General features: G+C 33.1%; 3 protein-coding genes across 3 annotated transcripts; all 3 read left to right on the top strand.

The window, feature by feature from the left end:
* The first annotated feature begins 2924 nt into the window (after nt 1-2924).
* On the top strand, nt 2925-5725 carry LOC133318881 (sucrose-6-phosphate hydrolase-like). Its single transcript, XM_061521306.1, has one exon. The coding sequence runs from the start codon at nt 2942-2944 to the stop codon at nt 4481-4483; it is 1542 nt and encodes a 513-aa protein (XP_061377290.1). The 5' UTR covers nt 2925-2941; the 3' UTR covers nt 4484-5725.
* A 617-nt stretch (nt 5726-6342) lies between these two features.
* Nucleotides 6343-8851, top strand: LOC116774705 (sucrose-6-phosphate hydrolase-like). The gene has a single exon (XM_032667439.2). The coding sequence runs from the start codon at nt 6966-6968 to the stop codon at nt 8433-8435; it is 1470 nt and encodes a 489-aa protein (XP_032523330.2). The 5' UTR covers nt 6343-6965; the 3' UTR covers nt 8436-8851.
* Nucleotides 8852-11808: 2957 nt separating this feature from the next.
* Nucleotides 11809-15163, top strand: LOC116775179 (uncharacterized). The gene is made up of 4 exons (XM_032668024.2): nt 11809-12113; nt 12187-12330; nt 14320-14404; nt 15078-15163. The coding sequence occupies exons 1-4, from the start codon at nt 11931-11933 to the stop codon at nt 15128-15130; spliced, it is 465 nt and encodes a 154-aa protein (XP_032523915.2). The 5' UTR covers nt 11809-11930; the 3' UTR covers nt 15131-15163.
* Nucleotides 15164-15563: the final 400 nt, after the last annotated feature.

Below are 15563 nucleotides of genomic sequence, written 5' to 3'. Positions count from 1 at the left end.
CATCGTGAGAGGATAACACTGCCAGTTTCCTTTGAAATGTTTAATATGGTATGAGCGCCAGTAATAGTGTTATAGAAATTAAAAAAGAAAAATATATTAAGCAATCGTTCCTATGATAATAGAAACAGGGACCTATCGTAAGAACAAGAAAACATTTTTGCTCTTACAAAATAATAAAAGATTATACACTTTATTAGAATACTTGCAGGGGTTTGGTTTATTCAGGGAATTTCCCATAGAAGCTCTCCGGTTAAAGGTCCAAAAAAAGGTACTTTTCCTTACTATCGCAGGAAAAAATAAATGGAAATTGTATTTTAAATGACAGTAAAGTTTTTGTTACTTAAGTCACAAAAACGCAAATTTATTTTTTTCCTTTTAATTGTTTTGTAAGTATCTATCTACAAACCGTTTTGTATTAAACACATGAAGGACTAGCATTGAAGTATAATAAAATGGATAGCCGATAAAATAACAATTATAGTAATATGTCATATTATGCGTCACGGCCAACTAGTCGTGAGTGTTCACCGTACTGTAAGTGGAGTAGTTAGGTGTAGTTATTTCAGTGAAGTGTCCGATATCTATTGATATAAAAATATTTTTTTTGAATTGTAGAATATTATACTTATCCACTTATTTTAAAATCTTCCTATTTCCTTATAATTACTAAGTCAATATTTTATTATAAATAAATTATTAACTTAATAGATTATTAACTAACGAAACCGTTTTTATATTTATATTCTGTATTCACATTATATTTTTGTTGTTTTACATCAAGTAGGTACATTTAGTATCAGAAATTCGCGTTTGAGGTTCAATAAATTGTACTAACAGATGCTTCTTTAAATTTATGGTATTTTTTTGCAAAGCAAGTATCAATGGTTAATTGATAGAAAGTTTTTCCTCCGTAATTCTTAATGCATGTATCTTAAATTGTACCAGAAACGGAGGGATCGGCGTCAACTTGGCGAGTCCTAGGACTAGCATTATATCTTAAAAGGTTAATCGTTCTACAAAGGAAGACATCTTTTGTATTTTTGATGCTACCTACTTGGTTTGCCTGTTGAACAATTTCTTGAATTTTGTTGCTTGACGTTATAAAGTCCTAATTAAATTGATATTAATATAATGTCACCCACTTTAAACTGTATTTCATGAAGTTCGTACTTTAAACGATCAAAAATTTTTATCGAGTTCAGAAAATACCTTTAAAATTTTATACTTTCAGTGAAGTTCTCTCAAGGGAAGATAATGTGAACAGTCTAAGAGCGAAAAATTCATAATACGTTAGATACAGTTCTAAAAATATATAAATAGCAGAATTTCATGCAATTATTTCAGTTATTTAAATAATTGCGTAAGTTCCGGAGTTAAATTCCAGCCTTCATTCGGAACGCAGTACAGTACATTATTGTATAAACTTTTGGGTTTTGTGAGTACGGTCGACAATTAATCAGTAATCTCTTGGTCTTTCACAAGACACGGTCTTCAACTGAGAAATCACTTCGTAATATCTTCATCTTTACTATTTCATGGAAAAGTAGAAAAATCGGATGAACATCTTTTCACAAACTAAATATAAAACTAATACTATAATCGAGTTTTGTAACCTGTAGCTGGGTCAAGATTCATATCAATAGTTTAAAATAAGAATAACAAGGTTTTTTTATACAGAAAACAATGATATCTTCCCCTTAAGACTTGTACATTATATCATACATTCTTCTGTTTAATTAGTTATTATGAGTCATTTATTATATACATCTCCTTGTAGTTTATGGCATTCAATACCTTTTCCCGAAACAAGTGTTCATTTAATAATGTAATCGTTTTAAATAAACAAGATATATTGCGGTACGGGCATGTCATACGCAAATAAGGCCCTCTTCGGACTGGGTTGGACAAGTTTCAACCACGTGCAGATTTTATACATGTACAGTGTATAAATGTGAAGTTAAATTAATTTTAATCAAACGCATTACTTATTATGTTATGAATTGCATTTGCAAAAAAAATGTATTCGAGAACTAACTAAATTAAAGCATTCAAAAATACATGATGAAGTGATACTAAAACAGTAGTATTTGCATTTGAATAAGGTATAAAGAATTCTGGTTCTCACGTTTAGACAAGGGTTGAACGGCATCAGTGACGTCATATGATGTTTTTGTCCATACAACCCCAGGGTCCTCGGCGGTGTTCGTTAATTTTATTCATTAATATAGCAAGTAGACAACGGGTACGACCAATAGGTGAGGTCGACAACAATTTGCCACTAAGTAAATTGTAGTTGTGGTAGTAAGTACGAGTTTGTTAACTACTCTGTTTTGCATGTTCTTTGATTGTTTAATATTTTATTAGTTAACGGTAAAATAAACTCTTTACACATGCTTCCGGCTTTTGGTATCTTTAATAGTTAATAGATTATTGCTATCATTACAGATTTGTTTACAGCAGATGATAAAAAATAAATAATTATATTTGATTATTATAAACAGGGGTAAGAGAGCTAAATAAGCGAATAAATCAAGGTTATTAATGTACTTCAAGTGACTAGGTACTTCTATCATCACAACATATATTTGTATGGTAATAATATACTTAGATCAAGAGAACAATATGTCCAAATATTCAAAAGTACCTACCTACCATACCTTTTTAACTTACATATCTTGTTAATTGGTAAATAAAAAAATCTTTTAGTCAAATTTATTAAATGTATGTAATTAGCAAAATAAATAAAACAAAAAATTTATACAAGTTTTATATCGATATTCTTTAAATCTAATAGTGTAATGAACTTCCGGGTGAAATCTTATGTTTGCGGAAATTAATATCGAGTGTGTCATTGAGGTGATAAAATTAAAAGATAATTGTGCAATGGAAGGTTCACAGACTATATAAGCTTTCAAGTCCTTGATTGTCATCATAAATCAAAATGTCTCTGATACAAAAGATTCTGTGTCTGTGCTTAATAGGGTTGTCGCAAACGGCAAATTTAACCTATGACGAATTAAAACGGGAGTTAGAAAGTTATATTGAAAATAAACAAAAGGAAATAAACCAAAGATATCGGCCTTTGTATCATGTGGCACCACCAGTTGGATGGATGAACGATCCCAATGGATTTGCTTATCACAATGGATTATTTCATCTTTTTTACCAATTCTACCCTTACGATAGTAAGTGGGGTCCAATGCATTGGGGCCATGTTACTAGTACTGATCTTGTTCATTGGAAACAGAAGCCGACTGCTTTAATACCTGAGGAGGAGCAATGTTTCTCAGGAAGTGGTATCAGCGATGACAATAAGCTGGTGTTAATGTATACTGGGCATGTTCTTACAGAAGAAGAACCTTTCTATAAACAAAGTCAATATCTTGCTTTAAGTGAAGATGGAGTTAACTTTGAAAAGTTCAATTCAAATCCAATTATTGAAAGCCCTCCTAACAATTCACCTGACTTTCGAGATCCAAAAATTTGGAAGCACGGAAATGAATTCTATGCGGTTATTGGCAGTAAAGACAATGGCAATGGAACTGTGCTTCTATATAAATCAAGTAATTTGAAAACTTGGGAATATTTATCAGTACTCGGACAATCTACTGGGGAATTGGGATACATGTGGGAATGTCCAGACTTTTTCGAATTGGACGGGAAGTTTATTTTATTGATGTCACCTCAAGGAGTAAAAGCAAATGGTGATAGATATAAAAACGTTTATCAGACCGGCTACATGGTGGGAACTTTCGATTATAATACGAGTCGTTTTGAAACAGATGGTGTATTTCAAGAACTAGATTATGGTCACGATTTTTATGCTGCCACGACCACGGAAGCTAAGGGCAGTAGATACCTTTCAGCTTGGTTTAGTATGTGGGAAGTGACACATCCGGAGGATGTTGATGGTTGGATAGGCACAACTACGTTAGTTAGGGAGCTGAGGTTCGTTAACAATCGTTTAATTATGAAACCGGTTGCAGAAATTGTTGATCTAAGAGAAAGTTTAGCTCTCCAGGGGGATTTTAAAGCCAACCAGGTGCAAGAATTTGGTAAAGCAGTAGAAATTTTAATTGAAGGTAATTTAAATCAGAATATTGACTTGTTATTAGATGGACCAAACGGTGGTGGCCAAGTGCAGTTAAAATGGGACGCAAAAAATGGTACAGTTTCTGTGATCAGAGAAGAAGAGGTGCGACGAGTAGTGTGGGCACCTATTGATTCTCAAATTTGGCGAATTTTCCTGGATACAAGCAGTCTAGAGTTGTTTTGTGGAGAAGGTGAAGTAGTTTTCAGTAGTCGAGTTTATCCTCTCGGTGGGTGGAGACTTACAAGTAATAGTCCTCAGACACTTAAAATTACAGCTTATACTCTAATGAGAAGTGTCCCGGACAATGCCAGCATTCGAATTAAAAGTTTTAGTGGAACAATAATAAGCCTTATCACCTTGCTAGCCTTGCGTATAAGCAACATTTTATAAAAAGGACGTATTAATATTTTATGATAATTATTGAAGAAATTAATATTTAAGACTCAAAATGAGTCTTAAATTTATACATTGATACAAATGTTTTAAAAGGTAAGTTGTAATAGATGTACCAATGCATAGAAATATATTGTAAAAAGGTGATTTTGTGATAAATTATAAATACATATTTTTAAGTCGGGGACGACTATTATTTAGTTATGTTTTACGTAGAATCGAAAGTTGCCAATTTGTTACGTCTTTAAGATTAAATGTATTTACAATTACAAATGTTTACTTCACCATAGTATGTTGTAACAAATTAGTTTGTCTAATGCATTCTAAAGAGAAATTCTGTTAAATAAAATGTATATCATATTTTGATCGCTAAAACGGAGGTTATTTGAACGTTATAAGTAAATGTAATTTTATTTATCTCTATTTTATATCTTAATGTGAAAAAGATGGAATATCATGGATTGATATATGAAATTTAAAGCTGTTTGAAGAAAAAGCCTCAAAATTATCTTCTTAGCTTCTGTACTTACTACAACATTCGAAATTACTGATATTTAAAGAGTTACAAACATGTTTAGGTATACTGTTCTGTTTTAAAAACATTAAAGAACATTGTCCTTGTTTAGTTATATTATATGGAAACCAAACCAAACGCGATATTATTAACTTTGGGTTAGCACAGCGACGTTTTGAAAATGTATTCTTGGACCTTGATTATAAAATAAAGACAAATAATTCAGACCTTAATACCCCGGAACATATCGATGTACAAAACCACAGGACCTTCACCGACGTAGAAGCCGTACTTCTTCATCTTTATTCCTTCGTGTTCTCTCTTTAACGATGTCGTAAGTTGAGGTCTGGCTTTTTAGAGGCACCATTGGGAAGGGTCCACCCACAAGCTCAATTTAAAGAGTAGGTCCCAAGCGGATTTCCCACCCTACCCGGTGACAATTTCCAAGCCAATTAGAATAACATAAGGAAAGTAGACAAAAAGTGTTTTCAATATAATTAAAAAGAAATAGATTAACAAAATTAAAGTCATAACAACTTCAACATTTCTTTAAATACGAAGTTAATTAGAATAAAAAAGTTAATGCGATCAAAAGAAAAATTTCGCCTTATTATATTTAAGTTAACTTACAAATTATTACAGTCAACGATTTGATAATTTTCCTATTTAGTTTCCAAAAAGCAATCAAATTTACTTTGCTATCATCAATAAAGATTTAACTTTGACATATCTTTATTTTATCACGTCGATAACAGCGTCTCCGTGTGGTGAAAATTTTAGAAATATCTCAAAGATATATCTTGCTTTAAGTTGTCAAATCTTAGTTTTATATAAACTATATTTTGAAGGTACGTGTGTTTGTTGTCACACCATTTGCTTATTATATTCTAAATGGGCGCCTTAAATTAAATAAACTAACCAGTCATAATAGTATAATAGCCATTATTAATATATAGTCTTGACAGTAGTATTATAAACATCAGTCAAGTTATAATAAACATATGATATTTATCCTCAGATCTTTTTCGTATCCGCGTTCAGTCCCCTTTATAATTTCCTCACAAATCCCTGGGAGACTAAGTAGAAATGTCAGTTTATGTTTAAAAATGGAAGTCTAATGTACGGTACACTTTTAAATTTAATTAGTATTTTTTTCATTATTAACTTCCCGTTTTTGGTATATATGTAGCATCGTCAGAAAGTATATTTTAGACGTTCTTTTCAGTTGTGCAGACTCGATACAAATCCAGCCTCATCGATATAATCCTAGAAATCTTTGTCTATATATATATATATATATATATATATATATATTTATATATATATTTCAAAATAAAACGTATAACTTTGCAGTTACCTTTTCACCAGGATTACAAACGGTTTCAATGATCGTATTAAAATCTGTATTGTATCGTTTATGACAAATCATTTAGCAAAAACATGAAAACTGCTTTTTACTTTTCAGTGATCTAAAACATAAATAAAATGTCTGTTCTCTAATCATTATGTGGATATATGTGTTGTTGAACTAACTAATATTTCATACTTTTTTGTTTTTCTTCCTAATTCGTTATTCGTAATGATCTAATCGAAACCTTTTAAAGGATTTTGACACTGTTTCCACTCTACAATTGAGAGTTTGTTATCTGTATAGGACTTTTCAAAAAATCTAATTGGTTACAATTGTCTTCTCTGAGATAAAAAAAATTCGTTTAAATATATTATAGCTACGTACCACCAACATATGACCAAGCTATCAGTGGATTATAATTATTGAATAATAAAAAATTACATTAGTAAAGTCGAAGGCAAAAAATTGTATTAATGGCAAAATTTGCGTAAGTAAGCACTCGTTGTACCATATTATTAGATAACCATTAAAAGACAAACAAAACACTCAATAGATAGCGAACATCTTTAATAAGAAGTGCAGGTTGTTTCACTGTCAGTAGTTTCGTTATCAACATGGAATTTTATCGCTTTATAGCGTTCACATGCATCTTAGCGTTGGCCTATTCAAAAAGTGTAGATAATAATTATGAAAATGAGAAAGAAGATTTAGAAAATTATATACAAAATAAGAAGAATGAAATTAATCACAGATTCAGACCTCTCTACCACGTCGCACCTCCAGTCGGCTGGATGAATGACCCCAATGGATTTTCATATCACAACGGAGAGTTTCACCTTTTCTATCAATTCTATCCATATAAAAGCGAGTGGGGCCCTATGCATTGGGGACATGTTATCAGTTCTGATCTTGTTCACTGGAAACAAATGCCAACAGCTCTTCTACCGGGAACAGAACAATGTTTCTCTGGTAGTGCTATAAGCCAAGGGGATGTTTTGACATTAATTTACACTGGTCGCAGATCCATTGATGAGCAGCCTTATTTCAACGAAAGCCAGTACCTCGCGTTTAGTGATGATGCTGTAAATTTTTATAAATATGAAGGAAATCCGGTAATTCCCAATGCACCAAATAACGCTCCCGATTTTCGCGATCCTAAAGTTTGGAAATACGGAGATGAATATTACGTAATCATCGGTAGTAAGACTTCAGATGAAAGAGGAAGGGTTCTTTTGTACAAGTCTAAAGATATGTTTGATTGGGAGTTTTTAACTGTATTAGGCGAATCGAATGGATCTTTGGGATACATGTGGGAATGTCCGGATTTTTTCGAATTAGATGGGAAATTTATTTTACTAATGTCACCTCAAGGAGTCTCACCACAAGGAGACAGATATAAGAACTCACACCAGACAGGATATATTATTGGAAGTTTTGACTACGACACATTTCAATTTATTCCCGAAGTTGAGTTTCAGGAAATAGATTATGGTCATGATTTTTACGCAGCCACAACAACACAAGCGAACGGAAAACGATATCTGTTAGCTTGGTTTAGTATGTGGGATGTACCTTACCCTGAAGACGTCGACGGTTGGGCAGGTATGATGACTATTACTAGAGAGCTTAACTTGGTCAATAACAGAATACTTATGAAGCCAGTTTCTGATATGCTGAATTTGAGGAATGAAGTCGCTTTCAAGGATGAAGTGAAGCCTGGACAAGTACACCAATTCGGAAAAGCTGTGGAAATAATTATTGAGAGCGACCTTTATAACAAAATTGATTTGTTATTAGATGGTCAGGAAGGCGGAGGCAAAGTTTGGATACGATGGGACCCTGATATCGGTAAAGTTGTAGTCGATAGAGGATCTGGAGATATAAGACAAGTAGAATGGAAACCTATCGGTTCAACTACATGGCGAATATTCTTGGATAGCTGCAGCTTAGAACTGTTTTGTGGTGAAGGTGAGGTTGTGCTCAGTAGTAGAGTATATCCATTGGGTGGATGGAGATTAAACAATCAAAGTCCACAAACGATACGAGTGGAGGCTTACAATCTGCAAAGAAGTGTACCTGAATAGTTAATTTATAAGAATATGATGAAAAAAATCAGTCAAAATATATTCTGAAATATTTAATATGTAACTAAGTTTGAATAATAAATATATGATAAGTTGTAAAATGTTACGTAGGTACGTAGATCTCATTGCGAAGACCAATTTTTTCACTAAAATATAAAAACAAAAAATCCAACGCTTTTAATTAAAAATGTATAACGTTTTTAATTAAACTATTTGAGGAAATCTCACTGGAGATTAATACATAAATTGATAAAGTTTGAAACGATAAAGCTGTCCTTTGTCAATCATTGTTCGACAGAGCTTTTGTTTATTGTTTTGCATTATTTCCAAATTGAATTGAGCTCCCCTGTGATGTGTTATATTGTGGACTTGATTAAAAATGTCGTTATAATAAATTTATTTACCTTTGTGATATATTCCCTGTTTGTTGGTGACGGGCGGAACTAATCAATTTGCATTTTTATGAATGGATAGCCTCGTAGCACCGCATCGCCATAACGAAAATTGTTTCAGTTTACAAAAATGCAAATGGTATCAATTTCTGATTTAAAACTTGAGTGGGGATCAATGATTTTTGGGTTCGGAAATACATTTTTTTTTGTCACTGCCAATGATAAAACATAATTTCCGTGTATAAAATTTATCGTAGCTCCTCAAAGTGGTGGGATATAACAGGGCATAACAACATTTGATTTATATTTAACGAGTAAGTTATTGTTGGTAACTTAATACCAAGACTACGCGGATTTGTTATGATATTGAGTTTGTGGAGAGAAACTTGGTATCATATTATGTACTTGGAAGTTGATATAATATATTTGTGGTGCACTTATTTTCATATATGTTGAATTTTTATTAAGTTATCAGATTTTTATTCATAAAAATAATTTGTAATTTACATCCACCTTGCAACTAACCAATATTAGACAGTGTTATAAACGTTGTCTTGTGCGGTTTGATACTTTTAATTATACAGTAAATTTTACAAACATATAAAACACAACACAGCGCCGAGGATTTCTCAGAATTTATAAACAAAAACCTTTTATCAATAACATTCAGTCTGGTTCATTCCACTCCATTAAAAATTGTCTTTTAAGCTCCAGTATTTGAAAATAAGGTATTTTATAATTATCCACAGATTTTTAAAGAAAAAATTCCTCAAAGTATAAATTTATAGAAAAAGACAAAATGCTTTCTTTTTCCTTGTCAAATTAAGCACTTTGGAAATTAAAGAGCCGTTAAAAACTCTTCAACTGTATATTTAACACAACCTCGTCGGTATGTGTCACACTGACTGTGACCGTGAGCGGATCTCGTCCCTCGTCCTAAACAAGCGTAAACAACCCCACTTCACTCGATCTTCATTTGCTTTACTCAATTTTATTGTCAGTTTTCCGCTTGGTTACTTTAATTCCCGTTTTTTTGTTGACCGTCCCGTTGTTTGATATGTGACTCTTATTGTTGCTTACATGATATTTTTATTAGAAAAAAAAAAGAAAAATTTATGTTTGTTTGCAACAGAGATAAAACAATTTATTCAGATATTAAAATATTTAATCACGTTATTGATTTCTTTATCTTAGTTTATCCTATTGAGCTCTGATTTGTCTGAATGATGAATATAACTTCTAAGATTTAAGATTCATTATTCCCAGTTGCGAGGAGAATGGGAAAGCTACTTAATTCAGTAATACAATAATGTTATAAAAAAAATAGTTCTCAATATAAAATTATTGTAAAGTATGAAATTTAAAACGATTTTTAAAATAAAAATATTATTTCCACTGTTAAAATTTTCTTGCCCTCTTTTCTTGAAAATAAGTATCGTATACAATATATTATTTAATAATAAGGTATAACGAAATCAGAAATAAAGATTTTTGCTATAAATAATATAATATCATTCTATAGCGTTTATTCGAGAACAAGGGGAGTGTTTCATAGCCATACCATTACGTTAAAAAGCATAAACCGTGATATATGGTGCCACATTGTTCCGTTTATTTCCTATTATTTGTAGCTATTAACACACCACATGCTATTTGACCGAGCGGGAAGAGAGAAATACTTTTTATCTCCCTGCTGTGATGAATTTATAATGACCTTGACTGTACCTGTACAAGTGATGTGCTTATTCCCTTCATTCCGTTTTTTTTTTGTCAAAAAGAAATGCCAGGTTATTTGGTTTTTACATCAACATCGGTTTAATTTTACTTTTAATATTATTTCCTCTTTTGATTGCACATAAAGTATACCTTATTGGATTCACTACAACGTTAACTATTTACATGGCCGATGAATCCATGTTTGTTATAAAGTGTTCCCTTTATGTGTCTTATGGTGCATACAATTTAGAATGTCTCGAGAATTTTATATCACATTGCAGTTATCTTTTCCTTGTTACAAGTTAAAGCTGCATTTAGGGCATGGTTTAATAATAATATAAAATTTTATATTTAAGTAGGGTTTCAAAACCCTTAGTAATAGAATAACATTAGAAGAATAATAATAAAAGTGAGACTGTGAATCAGTTTCCCTATCACCCTTGGAGTAAACCTGCCGTGCTAAGGACAGTGTATTCACTTACAAGCTTTTGAAACATACAATATGGATTTATTTAACTATCTTTATTTACTTCTGAAATGTGATGACCTAATTATCAAAATACAACAGATTTCCACAACGTTTTTATTAAATTTGATTCACACTATAAATATTAACAGTTATAAGCAGCTTATTGCTTTTTATTTTATCCACATTAACAAGTATTTTTTTATCGCAACTGATGCGACGTCAGTCAAGTTCTGTCGGGAGAACCGTGCATGGATATTCCGTGAGGAAATTAACGTTTTCTATGGATGCTAAAATTAATGAAACAGTCAACTCATGTATGATGAAACGAATTGTATAACAAAAGTTTTGTCACACAAAAATATTTAAAACAAGCTTATAACACGAGTCTTATGTTTATACGAGTTTGTTGGTCTTCGGTTAAGCTGTGTAAATGTTCTGAATAGTAATTTGTTATATAAATCAGCTTCGTAATATGTCTTTTGGTAGAGCAGTTTTATGTTAATTCGTTCTAACACGGAATGAAAGGGATTCAGTGTTCACTCAGAGGCTTTCATTTTGTGGTACGACCATTAATTAATTGAACATTTTAAGCCTTAATTTACCTAATGGTTACTTTTAATATGGTCTTTTTACTATAAATGGATCTTAAGTGGGCGGTTAAGAAATATTTGAAACCAAAGTTCTGTATAAGTTTACCTAATATATAATTGATAGCAGTTTAAATAAATGTGAAATATATGTTTATATTATACTAGACATGTATGGCACTTTATTTAGTCACGTAAGCAAAACTTATTTGATGATCAAACGTGTGCCAAATCAATAGTTTCAACATGTCATATCTAAGAAGGCTTTTAATATTATTAATGTAACGTCATAATCAATCAGAGCTGTCGGTTTGTCATATCGCAAACATCAATGTTTGCGTTTACTCCATACACATTCCAACCTCTGTTTCATAGATTCGTTACACTTTTTATATACGTACAGTATGTTACGGACTGTATAACGTCCGTATTATCCCTGCTCTGCTGCGGTTGTTGGACCCCGCCACAAATATCGCTATCAACATCATGCGCGGAGATAGTAGAATTAAAGGATGTAAGAAAATCTTCGTAATTACACTTAGTTTAATTGCTTTTAGATTGTAATCATGAGTCGCATAAATGTGCAGATTGTTCCTGATATTGCGGAAGACATTAAGGCGTCGGGGGAACCTATCCAAATTCGAGACATTGTTATTGATATCCATCAAGAACAAAGCTCAAATTGTAGTGTGGATATCAACAACGAGGAAACGAAGCAACTGGATATTTCAGTACGAAATTACATATTTATTTATACGTAATAATAATGTATTACGTAAAAAACTGCTTTCATATTTTGGGCATTACGGAGAGTATAATTATGTAACAGATTCATTCTCATTCCACTTTTCAAAACTGTGGACACAATACGTACAAATTATTACGTAGAATTAATATTCACATGGATTCCAATGACATCTAATTTGAACACAAACAATAAAACACATTCTGAAATGGTTTATATTCACGTGGGAATAAGGAAATCATTCTAGATATATAGCGTGTATATTAACTTTTTATAATGTTTGACTTAACAACATAAGTTTACTGTCTAACTGTTTAAAATTTACAAGACATATTAGATGATATATGCTTTATCACAGAATAACTATAGCATGTTCTATAGGGTTTTCCATTAAGGGCGCTTGATCTTTGAAATGCAAAAAAAAAATACATGTAGGAAAGATATTTGCGAATTTTTTTTTTTATTTGGAAGGTCTATCGACCCCATTATGTATGGAATATGACATCATTCAAATGACCGCCACGGCTTCGGTTGGTGGCGCGCACACGAAAGGTCCAATTTTCGATGACTCTGGCGCACAAATCGGGCTGTATTTGATCGATGGCGTGGCGTATGTTGACTTTGAGGGCATCGGTGGTTTGCGGCTTGTTGGCATAGACCTGCGACTTAAGAAAACCCCACAAGAAAAAGTCCAGCGGGGTCAAATCGCACGATCTCGGTGGCCAGTTCACGTCGCCTCCGCGCGAGATGACCATGTCCAGAAATTGCTCGTGCAGAACTTCCATCGTAGCGTGTGCTGTGTGGCACGTAGCGCCGTCCTGTTGAAACCACATGTTGTCCAGATCCATATTCTCGATTTCAGGCCAAAAGAAGTTGGTTATCATCGACCGGTATCGCTCACCATTGACGGTGACGGCCACACCATTATCGTTTTCGAAAAAATACGGACCAATCACGCCTCCGGCCCAAAATCCGCACCAAACAGTCACTTTCTGCGGGTGCATTGCCACTTGGTGAACCTCGTGTGGATTGGTCTCGTCCCAAATACGGCAATTTTGCTTGTTGACATAGCCATTCATCCAAAAATGCGCCTCGTCGCTGAAGATGATTTTTTTGCCAAAATCGGCGTCAACTTCCAACTGCTCTAATGCCCAGTCAGCGAACACACGGCGCTGTCTATGGTCATTAACCTTGAGCTCTTGGGTCAGCTGGATCTTGTACGGGTGCAGGCTCAAGTCACAACGCAAAATTCGCCAAGTTGTCGTCTGCGAAAGGCCGAGTTCCTGTGCGCGACGCGGAATTGACTGCCGCGGGTTTTCGAGGACACTGTCGCGCACAGCGGCGATATTCTCGGCAGATCTCGCGTTACGTTGACGCACGGGAACCGGCTGATTGTTAACTGACCCGGTTGACTCGAATTTGTCCACCAATCGACGGATAGTCGACTCGGCAGGACGATCATCGCGACCGTAAAACGGGCGAAGTGCGCGGAACGTTGCTCGAACTGAAGACCCATTTTCATAAAACAATTTTATGATTTGCACGTGCTGCTCGACACTGTAACCTGCCATGGTGGTTTGGGAGGACGGAATGAATATAACACACTGCATTTGACAGCTGTCACTCAAACAACATGGCCGCAATCAGCTGTCAAAGTTCAAGCGTCCCTATTGGAAAACCCCATATAAAATTACTATTAACATATAGTATAAAGAGCGTGATAAGGAAAAGACTAAAATACATTAGGTACTGTTTAATTATTTATATTTGAAGAAGTCTTATATCTGTAAATTGTTTTGCATTTAATGTTAGGATAGGTAAGGTATACATTTAAAGAACAAGCTGTCATGATAGATGCTATTACTAGATTGATAAATGAAGCCTTATTAGTTAATTGGTAGTATATCTAGAATAACTAGAATTAGAGCATTTTTGAAGAGCACAATATTTTATGCTTTTATTTTTCTTATTACAGGGGGATGAAAAAGAGTCTGTGGAGGTACCTTCATGTTCAAAGAACTGCAATCATCTTACGGTGCAAGCAAAAACATTAGTTGAAGGTTACTTAGAGTTCTTTAGTTGAAACTGATAAATAGAAAATAGCGCAGTATGGTATTAGAACCAAGCTGTGAGCAGTTCACTTTATAAGGGGTCCAACTAGCTAGGAAACACTTCGTCAGCTACCAAAGTCCGGGGCCCGTTACTGCAATTAAATAGGTATTTTGTTACAAAGTAGTGCCTGTACACGTTTCTTTACAGGTAATAATGGTCATTTAATTTTTAATTATAAAGTAAACTGAATATAAGAGAAGAATCACAGCAAATTTATAATATTTCACAGCGTAAAATTTAGAAAGGTTTAAGAAGTTTTTTAAAAGGAAGAAAAAGGGTATTATCAAGAGTATTAAATGTGATGAGGTTTATTAATTAATAAAGTTAAAAGTTCTACTTACAGAGCACAAAATATAGAACAGAAATTGCCGTTAAGTAATAATATTCACTCGCCAGAAAATACTTCGTGTCTTATACATTTGAACAAGCTACTCATTATCCGATCTTTTATGAGAGAAAACTGCGGAATACATTAATATATATTAAAACTTTTCCTGATATTCTCATCGTTATGATAATGTTAAGGCGTTTGAGGTGTTACGATAATATTATAGTTGATTTATTGTTGCTTAATGTAACTTTGAAGTTAATGTGTATACATCAAAACAATTTCAATTTCAGGTATGAACAAATCATCACTGCTACGTGATAGTACTGGCACTTTCGTCGTTTGAATGGTTCGTGTTGCAATAAATGTTTATTTAGTATTATTTTATTTTAATGAGTACCTTGAGATGAGGAAAGTCAATTTATTCGGTGAGTTTACCTGCAACTTAAATACGAATCGTCTCTATCAAGATACTATCAACCTATGCTGTAGAGATGCTGTAGAGTAAAATATAAGTTACGCCGACCGAAATCTATTAGTGCATTTCTAAATCAGGTTCCTCCTTTATATTTAGTGATATTTTTCATTGAGGGAGTATAAAAGGTATTTATATAGTATTTTATTTAGTAGCAATGTATATAGTGTGTATGTTTTTGCAACAAAATTTTGAACCACATACATATATTCAACGTATGCAGCCACAATTTAAAATAAAACTTCAGTTCTGATGTTAAAAGTTATGGGTTATATTGTGACGTCATTGTTAATCCAACAAGTAA

Source organism: Danaus plexippus, chromosome 8 (assembly GCF_018135715.1).
Source record: "Danaus plexippus chromosome 8, MEX_DaPlex, whole genome shotgun sequence".
NCBI lineage: Eukaryota > Metazoa > Arthropoda > Insecta > Lepidoptera > Nymphalidae > Danaus > Danaus plexippus.
This window is presented reverse-complemented; position numbering and strand designations above follow the sequence as displayed.